At 42.4% G+C, this 16890-nt stretch overlaps 1 protein-coding gene across 1 annotated transcript in view; it reads left to right on the top strand.

Moving 5' to 3' along the window:
• Positions 1 to 501: 501 nt before the first annotated feature.
• The window catches only part of Ppa2 (pyrophosphatase (inorganic) 2), an 84774-nt gene continuing 68385 nt past the window's right edge, over positions 502 to 16890 (top strand). The window contains exon 1 of the mRNA XM_008841274.3: positions 502 to 713. Within this exon, the coding sequence (XP_008839496.1) occupies positions 545 to 713 (169 nt within the window). The 5' untranslated portion in view covers positions 502 to 544. The remainder of the gene's footprint in view (positions 714 to 16890) is intronic.

Consider the following 16890-nt stretch of genomic DNA (forward strand, 5'->3'; position numbering starts at 1 on the left):
AATGACATTTGGGACTTGCTGTGGGCTGCTCCTTCTGCAGGACCATGGCTCCTGTTGTTGGCTGGGCGCATGTCCTCAGCATAAAGCTTATTCTTTGTCATTGGTTGTGGCCACTAGGCTAGAGATCTATAGAAGCAGTGTATGCAGTTGCTCTACTCTATTAAAGGGCCTTGTGAAGGAGGCTGCATTTGAGGAAAGTAGGGATCTTGGCTAAGTCTATGTCTAGGTCCGGTCTTCACAAGGAGGCCTAATCGTTATATATAACAATCTGCTTCTGTGTGCGTACTCCACGGTTTGGACAGTCTTGGAAGCAGTTTCTGGCGGGGTAAAAGAATGAACGAATGGATGGATGAACGAATGGACGGATAAACGAAAGCATGGATGCAAGGGCGGATGAAGGCACTACCGAGTTCCGGGCCAAAGCCCTGTCTGCGAGTGCAGTGCCAGCAGGGGGCCGCGGGCTGGTGGCAGTGCGGGCTCCGGGAGGCAGGGGGCGCCCGCGAGGGGCCGGGCGGGTCCAGTCGGAATCCGCTGTTCGTCCGCCATGCGAGCTCTGCTGCGGCTGCTGAGCGCGGGCTCCGGGGGGCGCGTGGGGGCCGCCGGCCGCCCGGCGCGGGAAACGAGCGCTGGAAGCGGGCCGCGCCGCGCCATGGCCGGGTACGGCACGGAGGAGCGCGGCCAGCGGGGCTCGCAGGACTACCGCCTGTTCTTCAGTAAGTCTCTGCCTAGGAGGCGCCGCGCCGCGCGGCCCCCTCTGCCCCGGGGCCCGAAGTCGGCCCGAGGGGACGGCGGGGAGCGAAGCGCGGCCTGCGCGGCGCCCACAAGCCAACCGCCTCCGCCTCGCTGCGCGGCCCCGAGTCAGGCCGGGCCCGGGAGCAGGAGAGCCCTTCCCGCCGGCTGCCCGCCTAGGCCCGCTCCGGGAACGCTGGAGCCGGAGGGAGGACGTGGAGGGTGACCAGGAGCAGGACACAGGGCCGTCCACGTGTGCACACGTCACCACGAAACCTATTATGTGGTTCGTAACTCAAATCAGTAATAATAATAAAAAAGAAACATTTATACCGAGGCGTTTGCACCCTGATGCCGTTCACAGGGAGCCTGCTGGCATTCTAGCAAGGGCATGGCACCCCATTCCTTTGCACCTTGAATAAACCCAGAGGTGAGTGGCCGGCCGGGCCTGAGCTGGCCCGAGCTGCCCTGAGCTGCCCTGAGCTGGCCAGCCAAGGCAACAAAGTTTTGTCTCAGTCTGCACCGAGGTGCTTCACCTTGAAGTTTTAGCAGTAACGTGCTCTAGGGGTTGCCCACCCATCCTGCACCTGTTAGGAGGTCCAGCCCTGGAGGCTTTAAAGAGTGAAGTTGGAATCTTAGAAATTCATAGGTTTTGCTCTGAGAGCCCCATCCTGGATTTCTGAAATTGCTAAGCCTTAGATTTTTCCTCTTTAAAAAACAGGGCTGCAAAAATTGTATTGTGCATATAAAGTAGTCTCAGGGCCTATACTGTAACTTTTGTTATTATATAACCTGTGATCGGTATCTTTATTGTTATTTTTCCGGAGTTTAGGGTTGAGGATTATTTTATTACAAAGGAACAGAACTTGCTTAAACTCTTGTATGCATCTGGTATGATGTTTTAAATTCGAAATTAGTTTCCATTTTCTCCTTTATGCTACTGTCATTTCCAGTCTGTTCTTGTTTAGTCAAGAGTGATCAGGTCTTTTTAAGAAGGGCTGTACACACATCTGCAGCCTCAGCACTTAGCACTTGGGAAGCAGAGGCAGGAGGGTGACAAGTTTACAGCCAGCCTGAGTAGAGACCCTGTCTCACAAAACAAAAACAAAACAAAAGGAAACCCTTAATAACCGATCTCTTTTCTGAATGGTATATATTCCTAAAGGTTACAATGTAAAAATTGCTAAGAGTGTTCTCTGGAGAAACAGTGTTACACAATGGCAGTTAGCTTCTTAAGCAGATAAAAGTCTGTCTACTGTATAATAAGGTAAAAATATTCTAGATTTGCAATAAGGACAGTAATGTGTAGTGAACATGCTGTCAGAAACGTGGACACATCTGGTCTTTCCACAAGGCCATAATTTATTGAACAGCAGTAAATTCAGAAGCTACAGGGGTTTCTTTGGCTCCATTTTGTCAAGTAGTCTCAACTTCCTTTAATAGCTGGCCCAGGCAAGCACAGTTTCTTTGTGTATATGTTGATATATAACATGTGGAGGCCAGAGTCAGCCTTAGGTGTTGATGTTCAGCTGCAGTCCACCTTGTTTTTTGAGACAGGGTCTCTCACTCGTCTGGAAGTGAACAGGTAGACTGGGCTGGCTGGCTAGTGAGCCCCAGAGATCTGCCTGTCTGCCTTCCCAGCACTGGGATGACAAGCCTGCACCACCATGCCTGGCTTTTTACATGGGCTGTAGGGATTGAATCCACCACTTCATGCTTGCATAGCATGAAGTTATCACCCCATCCCAAACTTAGGTCTTATTCTAGTCTTAAGCACTATTAGCACGGAGGTCACACATTACACATCCTGCAGTAAATACATCTATATATGTAGGTTAAGGAATGACTGCAAAGGGATTAAAAAGTCGACAGCTTTAAGAGTTCCAAAGAGGCCTTACTGAAGGGCAGAAATAGAGATACAAAGAGACTGGATGCAGAAGCAAAGTGCTCTACATCCTCAATATCTGAATAGCTAGATAGGATCTTGAGATAGCCTTCAGAAGTTTGAGTCCAGCTGAGCCACAGGGTCAGAGGTAAAATGAGCTTCAAGGTCAAGTCCAGGTGAGGTGTTAGACTACGGAAGCTAAAGTGCAGAACTGGGTTCAGACAGAGCAGGCCAAAAGCCAGTTCTAGTAGACTGTATCATCAGAGGGGATCCAGCTGAGTTGAAGTCCCAGGGACAGTCAGGAGTTGTCTACCTATTGGTCTTTCCATATGCAAACCAAGTGGTCATATGACAGGTCAGTGGGGGCCATAGCCATCGTAGTGTTGTGTTCTTGAGGAAGACAGGAAATGAAAATTGGCTAAGGCACTTTAGGTTAGAGGACCCCGAAAGTAGAAAGGTTTTCTTCTTGGCTAAAAGCTAGAAATGTCCTTGGTTCTGTCCTGGCCAGATGCCACAAGGGAGATCTGTTTCCTTATCTCCTAACTTCTAGAAGCTATTCATGAGGGTGTGACTTATATACCAGTTCAGACACTAATCCCTTCTTTGAAATTGAGTTTGTAGATTTCCATTATTGTGGTGGTGCACACCTTTAATCCCAGCTCTAGGGATCAGAGGCTGGTGAATTTCAGTGAGTTCAAATTCAGCTGACTTTCATAGCAAGTTCTAGGCCAGCCAGGGCAAAGTGAAGGAAGCCCTGTCTCAAAAGAAAATGGAGTATATCACTTCCCCAGTTTTAACCCATCTCCTAAATAGTTTTAGGGTCACTTGAGGGGGAATGTTGACAGTAGAATTGAAGGCCATTCAAGATGGATATAAGGGTCTGTTGAGGCCCATTAGGGAAAGTTATTTCCTCTTGGTCAAAAAAATGGCCTAGGGTGGAGACCAGACATTCTGATTAGAACAGTATACACCACTCCTCCCCTAATTTACCTAGACCTGTCAGTCACCTCGCCAAGATACCACCCCTGTGTAAGGCTGGTTCTCATAATGAGATAACGTACTTTTCCTTCCCAGAAGCCCCTTCCGCAGCAAGTCTTTGCAGAGTTTCCATTATGTAGCACTTTGGAGCCTGCCCACTTTGCTGACTTACTCAGAAAGCGTAACTTTTTCTTTTTCTTGTTTCTGTCTTTTTCCAAAGCTTGAGCATGACTCCCCTGACACACTGGGCTTTCTCATTCTTTCTCTGAAGCTACCCCTCCCCCTTTTCCTTGTGGCTGCTTATAGAATAGCATGACTTTCTTCCTCTTCATCTTCTCTGTAGCTGCCAAGATTCACAGCCAGCTTGCTCTGGTGCTTTTCTCTCAAACTCCAATAAAATTGTCCTGTGCTTCCTTCCAAATTCATTTATTAATGAAACTAAGAACCAAGAGAAAAAAAACCCAGTTTCCTGAGTAACATGGTGCCCAATGTGGGGCTCTCCAATGTTTCCAGTACCTGTTTTCTCTGTGGGGTCAAGGTGAAGGTGTTGCACCTACCCTCTACCTCGTGTGTCCATAAGCCCTCAGGCCTTGTTTTCCTAGTTGGGTTTTATTACATTTATTTAGTGTGTATGTATGTGTACACATGAGCCAGGGCACATATGTGGAATTCAGGAGACAATCTGCAGGAGTTGTTTCTCTTCCTCTTCTGTGTGAATCCTGGAGATCAAATACAGGCTGCCAGGCTTGGCAACAAGCACCTTTACCCACTGAACTATCTTGCTGGCCCTTGATAAGATTTTAATATGCTGACTTAATATTCCAGTTACTTTGATCAGTTTATAAGGTAGCAGCCTTTTTAATTTTAGGAATAAGTTATTTATTGTTCTGCTTCATGGGTGGAACTGGACACATGGTGGTGTTTACATGTCCATCAAGGTACAGAGCCATCCTGTCCCTACATTTATACTTAAAATGGAGTCAAAAGCTGTTGAAAAATGGAAATCTCTCAGAACAAGTGACATCCTGAAAAGCCACTGTTTTACACACAGTATGGTATAGCTTAGAGCAGACCACAACTTAATATCAACATAATAATAGACAACAAAACAGGTACATATTTATGAAGTGTGCTGAACAATGGGGCGGGCATGGTACAGGGATTTAGTCATATGCCCTGCTCTCTGGAGATAATATAATTGTGGAGAATATAAAAACATTGAGAAATCTTACTGGTGTACACAGTGTGGTTGGTAGTGTTGGATTTGGAGGGGAGGCCTGGGCCTTAGTCTTGGGTCTGCCTTTGCCTTCCTCTGTATGCTGCTGGCTACAACTATTCCCCCCACCCCCCATGTTCTGTTTGTCTTAAAGGAGGCAGTTGGCCTTGCCGCACTCCTCAAGGCACTTCTTAGCTCCAGCCTGCCTTGAATGAATGACAGAAATTCAAGTGGTCTCTGATGTGGCAGTGTTTGGAATGGAAGCATTTCTGAAGTTATCTTGGCCTCTAGTAATTTGCTTCTTTAGCTGCAAATGTACTTAAGATTTTTCTGTAACTAGGATGCCATAAGTGAAATGCATTTTTATTCAGGTGAGTAAATATGTCAGAAAAGGGAACGACAACAACAAAGGTTTCATTGAAGTAAATGGCAAGAGTTGGAAGAAAAGAGTGAGTCAGAGGAGGACTTAATGGTGAGCACCTCACTGGAAATTGTCTTGGGTTCAGCAGTCCTGAAACTACCAGCAGGTGGCATCAGTGGCCTGTGTGCTACTTACTGAAAGAGGTAGACAAAATGATGGGAGTCTGCTTGAGGGTGAGTAGGGTACAGGAAGTGATGAACAAATTGCTTTTTATAAAGCTAGTCCAGTAACTAAAGGAGTGTTCATAGGGACAATAATTGGAGGAGATGGAAATGCTAACTACCCTGATTTGGTCATTAGCACGCTGTATACCCATATCAAATGATGCTACACTCAAATTTTATATGCCAAGAAAGATAATCATGGACCCAAGAAAGACTCAGCTATTAAGAGCACTGGCTGCTCTTACAGGGAACCCAAGTTCCATTCCCAGAAGCCCCATGGTGACTAACAGCCATCCATAATTCTAGTTCCAGGGGAATCTGACACTCTCTTCTGACCTTTTGGGCATTACACGACACAGGTGCACTTACATGCAGGCAATACACTCACTCACAGAGATCCACCTGCCTCTGCCTCCCAAGTGCTGGGATTAAAGGCGTGCGTCACCACGCCAAGCTAAATAAAATATTTTTAAAGAGATGATCACAAATTGAATCTACGCAGTACTGGGTGTCTATGAGCACTACAGGGTGTAATTCTGTTTCAACAAAGGAAAAACAAATACTGGGATGAAAATGCCATTCAGCGTTATTAGGGTGGAAATATTTCCCATATTCCAAACTATATCCCAAGTCTCAAGGAACTCAGTTCAGGAAGCACAACATAGCGTGATTTCCGCAGCTTCTAGAAGCTGGTGTGCAATGGCAGCAGATATAGGCCAACAGTCAAAGCCCTTGAGTTTTAGATCTGACTTCACCATCTTGGACAAATCACTTGACTGAACTAACTATGGTATGACATCTCTGACCTTGAACAACGTCTTTTAGTTCTGTTTATCTCTAAAATAAGGATGGTAATATGACAGCCTGACCATTTAGCCAAATAGACAATAGCAGGTTCGGCCCTAGGGCATATGACCTCCCAGCCATGAGCTTTTAACTACATTTACAGTACCAGGCATGAAATTCCCTTCCGTGGGGTACGCTTTAAATCCAGTCAGAAATCTGTTAGCTACTCTTAACAGTTGTATCACTATTGTACCAGTGGCACATCTTGCCTTCCTGACCAATAACTTGTAGGGAAACATCCCATGCCTTGTACTGAAATTTTAATTTTAGTTTTTAAATTTTTTAAAATTTTCATTTTTTAATTTTTATTTATTTTTATTTAACTCATGTCTTCAGAGAGCAACATTGTCTACCCATGTAGGGAAATTCTGTTCAAATTCTTTTTTTTAAAATTCTGTTTTGAAATTAGCTTGCTAACTGGCAATTTCCATTTCCATAAGGTTTTTTCATAGATCCTGAGTTTTGGTTAACCCACTCACTACCCCTTTGCTCCCCAAACCTCCTTCCCCATCCTGCTTTATCTTTTAATCCCGGCATTCCCCTCCTCTTTTATGTCACACATGTGCCTCTGTTCCCCACTTGTTTTGTTTTTTGTTTTGATTGGGTCATGAGATTGTAGGCTTCAATATGGCACTCATGTCCCTTTCCTTTGGAGTCACCCTCCCCATTCACCCCCTGGTTTTTCCCATACTCCCACACCCTCCATTCTTAAGCTCTTCCTCCCCCAATATTCTCCCTCACTGCTTTCATTTTACCATAATCTACTACTCCCTCCCCTTAACATGTCCCATCTCCAAAAGCCTCTCTTGTTTCCTAGCTATTGAATAGAGCAGCAGTGAAATGGTTACACCAGGACCTCTGTGGTAGGTGCGAAGTCCACTGGGTGTGGACCCAGGTGTGGCACAGCTCCTTGTGTAGCTGTTCTAATTCTGAGAAAAACCTCCAGACTGAGTTCTGAAGCGGCTGCACTAGTCTGCACTCCCACCAACAGCTGCTTAGTCTATGCTCCCTTCTCCACATCCACACCAGCATTTGTTATCCTTTGAATTCCTGATGATGGCTGTTCTGATTTGGGTGAGATGGAAACTTAAAGTAGTTTTGACCTACATTTCCCTGATGGCTGTGGATCCTGAGTACTTCAGTGTTGAGTCATTTACATTTCTTCTTTTGAGAATTTTCTGCTCAGATCCATAGTCTATTTTTTAAATTTTTAAATTTTATTTATTATTTTCATTTTATGTATATGAATATTTTGCCTGCATGTATGTAAGTGCACCTGTGTTGTGCAGTGTCTGCAGAGGTCAGAAGAGGGTGTTGGAGTCCCCTGGAACTGGAGTTACAGATGATTGTTAGCTACCATATGAGTGCTGGGAACTGAACCTGGGTCCTCTGCAAGAAGAGCAGCCTGTGCTCTTAAGCACTGTGCATCTCTCCAGCTCCCAGTAGTCCATTTTTTAATTGGGTTGTTTATTTTCTTAATGTTTAGTTTTTGAGTTCTTTGTATATTTTAGACACAAATCCTCTGTAGGATGTACAGCTGGGAAGGTTTTTCTCCCATTCTGTGGGCTTCTTCACATGGTGGACAGTTTCCTTTGCTATACAGAAGACTTTTAGTTTCCTGAGAGCCCAGTGGTTTTTTTTTCAATTGTTGGTGTAATTTTTTGTGTCAAGTCTTTTTCAGAAAGTCCTTACTATGCCTCTAAGTTAAAGCTTCCTACTTACTCCTCTGGAGGTTTCAGGGTATCTGGTCTTATATTAAAGTTCTTGATCCATTTGGAGTTAAGTTTTGTGATTTGTGAGAGATAAGGTTCTACTTTCATTTTTCTGCATGTTGGAATTCAATTTTCCCAACACATTTGTTGAAGATGCTGTCTTTTTTCTATTTGGTATCTTTCTCAAAAATCAGGCAACAGTAGTTTGCATGGACTTATATCTGGATTATATCTCGATTTCTATTACATTAATCTGGTTTTTTGTGTATCAGTACCATGCTATTTTTATTACTAAACTTTTAGAGCTGATAAGTAATTTCACCAAGGTGGCAGTATACAAAATTAGCACAAAAGTCAGTAGCCTTCCTATATACCAATGAGAAACAGACTGAAAAAAAAAAAATCAGGGAAACAACCCCATTCACAATAGCTACATAAAATAAAATAAAGTAAAATACCTAGGAATAAACCTAACCAAGGAAATGAAAGACCTCTAAAATGAAAATTTTTAAGACACTGAAGAAATTGAGGAATACAGTAGAAGATGGAGACCTTCCATGCTCATGGATTAAAGTTAATGTTGTGAAAATGACCGTCCTTCTAAAAGCAATCTACAGATTAAATGCCATTCTTCACAGACATAGAAAAAACAATCCAAAAATTTATATGGAGGCACAAAAGACAAAGGCTAGTCAAAGAAATCCTGAACAAAAAGAATAACACTGTAAGGGGTATCACCACACCTGATTTCAGTTCGTAGTACAGAGCCAGAGTAATAAAGACAAATTCTTATTGTCAAACTGTCTCAAGGGTGAAAATAATAGAATGAGTGTAGTTGATATTTTGAAACTTTTCCATTTTTTAACTCCTAGGGTTCAAATTTTTCATGGATATTCCTTGTGGTCTTGAATTAGCTGTGAACTCATAATGAATTCTCCCTGCTGTGTGAGACCAAAGGCGCGGCACTGTACGCAGTCCTTCCATATCTGGGGTGTGTTTGTTGTTGTTGTTAATAACATGAAAATTACTTCTTTTAGATTGTAAATTTTTCTTAGAGGATAGGAAAAGAACCGTACTTTCCATAATTTGTGTTCTTGTTGCTATGGGTAGAAGACTGGCTTACTTACAGAAACAGTGCTATGAATGATTTTTATTTAGCCTGGGAATGAATTGTGAAGGTCTTTCATGTGCTTTATCATTTCTAGTAAATGTGGGCTTCTGTTGAAATTACTATACATTTTCTTAATTACATCATTTGTGTAGTGGGTGTGCCTTTGAATGTACCACACGTTTGAATTTAGTAAAATTTCCTGTGAGTAAGTTCCTGTAACCTTTTTATTTTTAAGTTGACCCATATCACAGAACTTGAATTTATACATTATAACATACAGCTATTGAGTTAACATAGAAAAATTAGATTTTCATCTGTAGAACTTTAAAATAGCTTAGATTTTTAAATGAAGTGCTATGAAATATAAATCTTGTGATTTGTATGGAAGCACACTTTTATTGAAGTTTATTTTTTTTAAATCTTATAAAATAAAATAAAGGCAATATTGTTTATTATAAAACCTTCTGATAAGCATCCCTATAAGTGGTTTTAGTAATAGTGTATGTGTGTTGGTATCTGGCATAAATGTAGCTATTTGGTATATAGATATAATATAAGGTAGAGGTTTCACTTTCTATTCAATTTTCTCACTTGCAAGTGCAAGCAATAAATTTTCAGCAATACTAGACAATGAAACAATAGACAACTTACAAAATTATAGAATAAAATGTCATTTTAGACCAGTTGAAGGGGAAGTTCTGATACTGGTGTGTCTGGTGTGTGTTGATGGGCCCGATAGAATTCATTAGTTTATGCTTAGGGATGCAGACCGATTTTGACAATAGTGACATACTAAGACAAAATGATATGGTGACGCCAATCATTTATCTTGTCTACTTCCTAATAAATACCATGTTAGAGTGGTAGTGAAAGTGAGAAAGAACAGTCCCCAAACAACAAAGACATGGCCATTAGAGCCTGAGACTGCAACATGCTTTATCAAAGATGATTTTAAAGCTGGAAGTATGGCTGTGTTGAAGCAGCTTGGGTCTGTGCTGAAGGGCTGGAGTTGAGGAGGAAGATAGGCTGCTTGCAGAGCCTCAGGCGTCACAGGCCCCGGGTGACAGGAAGGAGAGAAGGGAGTGAGATGTGGAACTCACAGAGGATCAGATTTATTCTGATGGCTTTTCCTTCACCATCTCCCTTACTGAACCTTTCATTTCTGAACTCTGACCTTTGAAATGCCCCAGGATTCAGTTCTTGGCTCTCGTCCCTATACTGTCTCTCAGGGGTAGGGTTGGCAAAGCTTTCTGCAAAAGACCAAATGGGAAATACATTAGGCCATGTGAGCCACTGTCTATCACAACTGCTCAGCACTGCTATTGTAGCACACAGCCATTACAGTAAGGATATAGGTATAGTTGTGGTCTAGCAAGGCTTTGTCTACAAAATCAAAACGGGCCATGGTCTGAATATGGCCCACTGACCAGAGTCGACTGACCGTGGCTGTGGCTCTGGGTGGAATCACTACCTGCCTTCATGTTAGGTGTCATCTATGAGTCCCAGGTTTGCATCGTTAGTCTCATCTCTTGAACTCGAGATTTACATAGCCAGCTTTGCACTCTGCATTTCCAGTTAACTATAAAGCATGTTGCAGTTCCCATGCATGAAACGGAAATCCTAAGTCCTCAGTCCCTCCCAACTTGTTTCTCCATTCCGATCAAATTAAGGTAATCAGCATACTGATCACCTCAAATATTTGTTATTTCTCCATTTTAGCATGCAGCCATTACAGTAAGGATGTAGGTGTAGTTGTGGTCTAGCAAGGCTTTGTCTATAAAAATAGAAATGGGCCATGGTCTGAATGTGGCCCACTGACCAGAGTCCCAGCTGAGAACATTGGAGGCCTCTCTTCTCACTGTTTCAAAGTCTGTGATCCGTTGTTGTTAGCGGTGACCACTCTGCTGTTCAGTGGAGCAGAACTGGAGCCTGAATCTCCTAACTGTAGCATTGTACCCTAGCCAACCTCTTCTCTCCCCTTCCCCTCATAATCTACCTGTGACCGCTCTTGCCATTTCACACTTGAGCATGCCCCTTTGGAACATATCCAGCTCACCATTTGAAGTGTACCCAGAAGACTGTTTTTTCTTTACACTTCCACCCTTACCATGTTATCCACATCACCGTCCTCTTACTCGATCAATTGCAGCAGCCCCTTGACTCTACCCTTGGGCTACTTTCAAGACAGAAGTCGTATTGACTTAAAATCTCCAGACTCTGTTCAAAAGAAATTTGAAATATTGTTAGGGCACAAGATTCTGTGTGACCCAATCCTAGACTTGCTTCTGATTTCACAGCCAACTATTCTTGCCTCTGATCATTGCATTGCTACCCATCTGGTCTGCTTGGTGTTTCTCAGTGTCTGTGCTGTTCTCTCTTCAGCACCTTTTCTTGTACCTACAGTGCTCCTTCCTCTACATCTGCTTGACCTTCCTCACTTCATTCAGATTGGCTCTGAAATGCTACCTGTGAAAGAGAGATCTCCTGTCTATCCAGTATGAAACATTATCCCATATTTACCCTGTGATTGCCCTGATTGCTATAATTTCTGCTGTAGTTTATGCATACTTACTCCTTCTGTCTACCAGAAAATAACGTTCATAAGAGCAGGAAGTTCATAAGAGCTGGAGAGTTATAGCTCAATGATTAAGAGCACTGGCTGCTCTTGCAGAGGACCCAGGTTCAATTCCTACCACCCACATGGTGACTAACAGCCATCCATAATTCCAGTTCCAGGGGCTCTAACACCCTCTTCTGAACTCAATGGGCATTGCATGACATGGGTGCACTTATGTACATGCAGGCAATACACTCATACACATAAAATAAAAATAATAAAATATTTTTTAAAAAGAGCAGGAAGTTGGAATCTGCATTCCCAAGACATGGAATAGCGTTTGTGTTCTGCAAATAATTACCAAATGAATTGCCCTAAGGAAAAATAATAATTAGGGAAAACAAATCAGATAGAAGAGAACTTGAATATTTGAACATTAATAGGTATTCTTTGAAGTTTTCTGTGAAAGAAGAAAAGCTATGAAGAAATAGCCATAGAGCTCTTGGATATTAAAATATGATTCTTATAAAGAAACAAAACCACCCAAAACTTAATAGAAGGCTATGGTAGACTAAACTGTATTCTGTTATTTTAGGATACAAGATTGCTAGTTACAACAGGCCTAAGAAGCTAATACAGATGAGTTAAAGAGATATAAAGAACCATCAGAAGGGACTGGAGAGATGGCTCGGCAGTTAAGAGCATTGGCTGCTCTTGCAGGGGACCTGGGCTCAGTTCCCAGCACCCACATGACAGCTGACAACTGTCTGGATTTACAGTTCCAAGGGATCCGATGCCGTCTTCTGGCCTCTGGAGACACTGCATGCTTGTGTCCACTTAACGTACATGCAGGCAGAACACTCATACACATAAAAAACAAATTTAAAAGATTTTATTTTTTTAATTTTTAGAAAAACTTTATTGAGAATTTCATACATGCATACAAGGTGTTTTGATCAAATACATGCCCAATCCCTCCCCTCCAACATTCCCCCCTCTGAAGAGGTAACCCCAAAATCTTTTAAGGATTAGATACAAGCTCCCAAATACTTTTGACATTTTTGGCCCAGGAACAGAGTATGTTGCTAACAGGCCCAAAGACATTTTGACTTTTAGCCAAGAAATTGGCTACATTTCTTTGGGGTCTTTTTACCCTAACTGCCTAGCCAATTCCTACCTCCTATTATCACGCCATCCTCTGAAGGGGTTACCCAAATTGCCAATAGGGAATAGGGATGCAGACTACCCTGGCTTCTTCTGTGCTGAACAGGGACATAGGATGAAGCAATTGGAGTACCCCTTCAGTGGGTCTATCTAAAAGACTCCCAATTGCATGACTTGTCTCTAAGGGGAGAAGAAAGTCCTTGAATCATGAATGGGAGATGTGAAGGAGAAGTAAAGGCAAGAGTAATTAGCATTACAAGTTCTAGAACAGGGCAGTTTTCAAATGTTCATGTGAGCCCATTGGAGTTCCTTGACAAGGGCTTCCAAAACCATCCCTCTGTTGGGTTCTTCCTCATTTTTCTTCTGTCTTCCAAGACTGGACTAGTTGGCTGGAAAGTGTGGCTGGATAGTCAGGTGAGGGTCCAGTGACCCTGCTTGGTACTCCTTTAATGAATGAGCACAACCGTCAACAAGCCCAATTGTGACTATGTTTAGCGATCAGGCTCAGCTGAAGTCGTGATGATGGTAGTTATTTCATGCAGAAGGGACTGCTGTATATCATCATCTTATTAAAAGGACCTGAAATTTAAAAGGATTTGGTGCTAGGAGCCACGTATGAGGGAGAACATACGTCGTTTATTTTTCTGAGTCTGTGTTACTTCACTTAGTTTAACAGCTTCTAGATCCATCCATTTACCTGCAAACTTCATCATTTCATCTTTCTTTACTGCTGACTAGAACTCCATTGTGTTAACATTTTTGTTAACCACTCATCAGTTGAGGGACACTTAGCTTGCTTCCATCTCTTACCTATTGTGAAAAGAGCAGCAACAAACATGGTTGTACAAGTGTCTCTACAATAGGATGAATCCTTTGGGTATATGCCAAGGAGTGGTATAACTGGGTCATATGGTAGGTTCATTTTTAGTTTTTTAAGAGTTCTCCACATTGTTTTCTGTAGAGGCTGCACGAGTTTGCAATCACACCAGCAGTGAATGAGCATTCCCCTTTCTCCACATCCTTACCAGCATTTGGTATTATTTGTTCTCTTGGTCCAAGCCAGTCTGTTTGGGGTAAGATGATACCTTAGGGTGGTTTTAATTTGCATTTCCCTAATTACTAATGATGTTGAACATTTTTTGAGATGTTTCTTAGCCATCATTTTTCTTCCTTTGAGAACTCTCTGTTTAGATCTTTAGTCCATCTTTTAATTGGGACATTTGGTTTCTTGCTTCTTTGAAAAAACAAATTTAAAAGATTTTTAAAAAATCTACTGGAAGGCAAAACAAAATTAATGTTCAAATAATCAAATAACTTTAGTTCTAGGGGAATCTGATGCCCTCTTCTGACCTCCTCAGGCATTGTATGACATGGGTGCATTTACATACATGTAGGCAATACACTCATACACATAAAATTAAAAAATAATAAAAATTTTTTTTTAAAAAAGTAAATAGGAAGGAGCAGTTTGTTTTCCTCTATAAAGAAACAACCAGTCTGAGCTTAAGATAATGAAAATTGTGTCACTAATTTACCCTGTGACTCTGAAAAAGGGTTGTTACTGATCTAAACCCCTGTTTTGTCATCATTAAGAGTTGGTTGTGGTGGTTAATGTTGATTCTCACCTTGACAGGGTCACCTTTGGACATATGTATGAAGGATTACCTAGATTAGGTTGATTGAGGTGGGAAGACCCACCCTAACTGTATGTGGTACCATTCCATTGGCTGGAATCCCTAACTAAAAAGGAGTAAGTAAGTCAAGCACAGTCATTCATCACTCTCTGCTTCCTGACTGTTAATGCAGTGTGACCAACTGCCCTCTATCCTGTTCCTGTACCATCCCTGCCATGGTGGACTGCATCCCCTGGAACCTTTCATATTTTGTCAGTACTTTGTTGCAGTGAGACAAGTAACTAATGCAGAGAATTGACAACAGAAGTGGGGTTGCTGGATGAATTTGACCATGTGGTTCTTAGGCCTTTGGGACTGGTTTGTGGGAGAAATGTAGAAGTTTGGAACTTTGACCTAGAAAAGCTCTTGACTATTCTAATGGGCCATTCTGGTAGGAGCTTGGAAGACAAGACTTCTGAGAGAAATATGGATAGTGGAGACCTGGTTCATGAGATTTCAGAGGGATACAAGGACTCTATCAGAAACTTGACTGGAGGTCATTCATGCCATACTCTAGCAAAGCCTCTGGGGACATTATACCATTGTCCTGAGAACTTTAGTTAGGCTGAATAAAAGAATAATGAACTAATTTATTTGGTAGAGGAAATTTACGGACAGATTAACATTCAGGTTGTGGCATGGTTTCTGTGTACTGCTCTCATCAGACTTACAGTTGGAAAGAGCAAAAAGTGGAGGCAAAAGATGTGAAAAGTATGCAATTTAGTGAGCAGTTTTAGTCTTACGGTCAGTCCAGGTTTGAGAGTGATTTTTTTTTTTTTAGATTAATACCATTAAAGAGAAAGCTATCTCTCTGCGTGTATCAGGAAAGGTGCTTTGAGGGCAAGACTCTACCTGTCCAAAGGTCCATCTTATAAACATATAAATTCATTTGAAAGACTAGTACCCAAGTTGCAAATGCCATTGAAGGAGTTTGCTGCTTGAAGACAACCACCAAGAGAAGTATTTCACCAGCGTTGTGCTAGAAGGCACACAGAGGCCGTTGTAACTGTGGTCCAAGAAGGCCAGGCTTCATCCCAAGCTAGCAACAGAACCTGGTGTTCATCTGTATGGTACTGGTTTTTCAGGCATGAATAATGCAGGATTGAGGGGGGTCATGGAGTCTTGTACTATAGTTTTAGAGCGCTTCTGAGTAAATACAATAAGTTGCGGGACTGGAGCCCCTGCAAGGAGTCCTGGAGAGGCTACTGCATGAAACTTCAAAGGTGAACCCCACGTTGCAGTGGAGACCCTAGGATGTTAGAGATAACAAGACTGTTGGACACCTGCTGAGGAAAGCTGTAGGCATGGAGTGGAGCTGATCTAAAATAGAGGGTTTGTGGGCTACTGGGAGCAGAGCTGGAGAGCTGGAGTCCTGTGGAGCTCAGATAGTTTCATTATGAGTCCTCGATGCTGGACATGGAGCAGCAGGATTTATTGTTTGCCCTGCTGGGTTTTGGCCTTGTTTCAGTCAGTTTTTCCTTTCTCTGCCCCTGTTCCTCCTCTTTGGAGTGACAATGTGTTATTATATGTTGGAATCATTATGTAACTAATTTTATAATTTACAGGGGCTGAGAATTAAGAGTTGGTTGAGGAAAGACTCAGCACTTAGATGTTTAAACAGCATTACAATTGTTAAAGATTGTGGGGACTTTTGACTACGTGCATTTTCATTATGAGATGACCATGAGCCTGTGAGGAAAAGGGGTAAAGGGTTATGGCTCAAAAGTGGTATGTTTAGATGTCAGGGTGACAAGAGGTAGACTCTGGATGGTTAATATTAATTTTCACCCCGACAGTCTAAAGTCACTGATTATACAGACCTCTGGGCATGTCTGTGCAGGATTATCTAGATTAGATTCATTGAAATGGGAAGACCCACTTTAATTGTGGGTGGTACCATTCCATTGACTGGAGTCCCTGACTAAATAAAACCAAGAAAGTGAGGTGAGCCCAAGCATTCATCACTCTCTGCTTCCTGACTGTGGACATGATATGAACCAGCTGCCTTCTGCTCCTGCCGCCATGCCTTCCCTGCCATGGTAGACTGTATTCCTTGGAACTGTAAGCCCAAAAGAAACCCTTTTTTCCTTAAGTTGCTTCTGTTGTGTATTTCTGTCACAGCAACAAAACAAGTAACTAATAGAGTGGCCAGGGTTGGGCTCAGTGCTCACTTCATATTCTATCTCTTTGTGGCGTAGATGTGTTATGTACATCACCCCTGTCATTTTAGAGAGGATCACATTGCCCCTTAGAGAATCTGAATACTTGATAAGTAGTGCACAATGTCATGCTGACAGTGACTTCAGGAGACTTTATTTTTTCCTTTTTAAATATTTTTATTGTTTTTGTGTATTTCACATAATAGATATTAATCAAATTTAGGCCCTCCTCTCCTATCTGCACACTCCTATAGTCCCCCCCCCCCCCCCCCCTC

Source organism: Nannospalax galili, unplaced genomic scaffold, assembly GCF_000622305.1.
Source record: "Nannospalax galili isolate Female #2095 unplaced genomic scaffold, S.galili_v1.0 scaffold41, whole genome shotgun sequence".
In the NCBI taxonomy this organism is placed as follows: Eukaryota; Metazoa; Chordata; class Mammalia; order Rodentia; family Spalacidae; genus Nannospalax; species Nannospalax galili.